This window comes from Crocuta crocuta, unplaced genomic scaffold, assembly GCF_008692635.1.
Source record: "Crocuta crocuta isolate KB4526 unplaced genomic scaffold, BGI_CrCroc_1.0 scaffold44, whole genome shotgun sequence".
Lineage (NCBI taxonomy): Eukaryota > Metazoa > Chordata > Mammalia > Carnivora > Hyaenidae > Crocuta > Crocuta crocuta.
In genome coordinates, this window is record NW_027530179.1 from 5,474,789 (window position 1) to 5,476,290 (window position 1,502).

Sequence of the window (1,502 nt, forward strand, 5' to 3'; positions counted from 1 at the left end):
AGACTCTCGGACCGCCTGAGGTCAACTGTCCCATCTTGGTACCTCCACGTCAGGTAATAAACCCTCAACTATTCACTCCCACTTGAGGGGTAAGAGACTTTGCCCCTCTCCAATTCGGTAGCCTCAGCTTCTTCCCATGGAGCGTCTTGACCTTGACAGCAAGTCTGCTCCTCTCTAGAGAGACCCTACCCCCATGTGCACTCACCTCTAGATGGATTATGTCAATCCCAGACCTGGGGCCAAAAAGAAGGGAAAGAAGGAGGCCTCGGTTGTGTCTCCTCCTTCTACTGCCGAAACACTCTTCTCAACTCTCTGCCCAGCTCCTCGGGGCCATCCTAGCCCTTCCCGGCCTTAATCACCTCCTAACTGGTAATAGCTCCGGTGTATGGGCTCCTTACTACAAGCCAGGAACTAAGTTCAGTGCTTTAAATTCATAGAGCGCATCTACGAATAGGTAAACTGAGACTCTAAAAGGTAAGGTAATGTGTCTAACGCCCACAGAGCAGTCACCCAGAGCAGTGGCAGGCGCATGCCATTCACATGCCCCCCAGTCTCCTGCCTCATGTACCTCGGTTGCGATGGTGGAGGAGAACTCGGAGCGGTCGTACTCCCAGCCCTGAGGGCAGGGCATTGTGGAAGGCTCGCCCTCCAGCTGCCCAGGGCTCTGACCCGCACCCCACAACGTGGTGTTGGGGAGGGCCTGGGGGTGGGTGAAGTAGAGGCAGGAGCTGAGGGTGCCGTCGGGCTCCCGGGGCAGGCGGGCCTCCAGCCATGCGTCCTGCTGGCTGAAGTTGTCGGGGGCACCAGGCAGGGCACAGCGGTGGGCAGGTACGGCAGCCAGGAAGATGGGCAGGAGGAAGTGCATGGGCAGCAGCAGCCGGGGCAGGGCCAGCAGGGCCGTGTTCCACAGTTGGAAAGGCCCAAAGCCGCCCACCTGCTCTAGCAGCTCTTCAAACCTCATGCTGCCCACCCACCCACCAACCGATCTGAGTGCGGGCTTCCTCTGCAGCGCTCGGTGCAGCAGAGTCCGCCCATGGCTTGGACCTTTGGACTCTGGAGGCGGGAGCAATTGGACTGATGAGCAGGAGCCTGTAGTCAGAATCCAGCCCTCTGGGGCCGGGCCGGGACCGAGCCCTCCCTGCTCACCACGTCTCCAGGGATCCCTGCCTGTTTGGCCCAGTGCCTGGGTGAGGGGCTGCCATCCATTCAGAGGCTCCGTGGCTCTGGGACCAGTTGGAGCAGCCTCGAGTTGCCATGATGGGGTAGCTAGGTGTGCAGGAAGCGAGCCCCTGGTCCCGGGTTCAACAGAGCCCCAAGAGGGGTCCCCTGGGGCCTGGTGGCAACTCTCCCTGGATGCCCTTTGTCCTGTGAAGATTTAGGTCAGCCTTACATACTGAAGCCACAGCTTGGCTGAGGCCTCAGGTTTCAAGACTGAGAGCCAGGCCCTAACCAGGTTGAAGAATTGTCTCGGCTGAGCCACAAAGCCTCCCTGTGCCCCTGAG

At 59.9% G+C, this 1,502-nt stretch overlaps 1 protein-coding gene across 1 annotated transcript in view; it reads right to left on the bottom strand.

The window, feature by feature from the left end:
• SLC22A7 (solute carrier family 22 member 7) overlaps positions 1–961 on the bottom strand; it is a 5,872-nt gene extending 4,911 nt beyond the window's left edge. Inside the window, exon 1 of the mRNA XM_077764919.1 lies at positions 569–961. Within this exon, the coding sequence (XP_077621045.1) occupies positions 569–961 (393 nt within the window). The remainder of the gene's footprint in view (positions 1–568) is intronic.
• Positions 962–1,502: the final 541 nt, after the last annotated feature.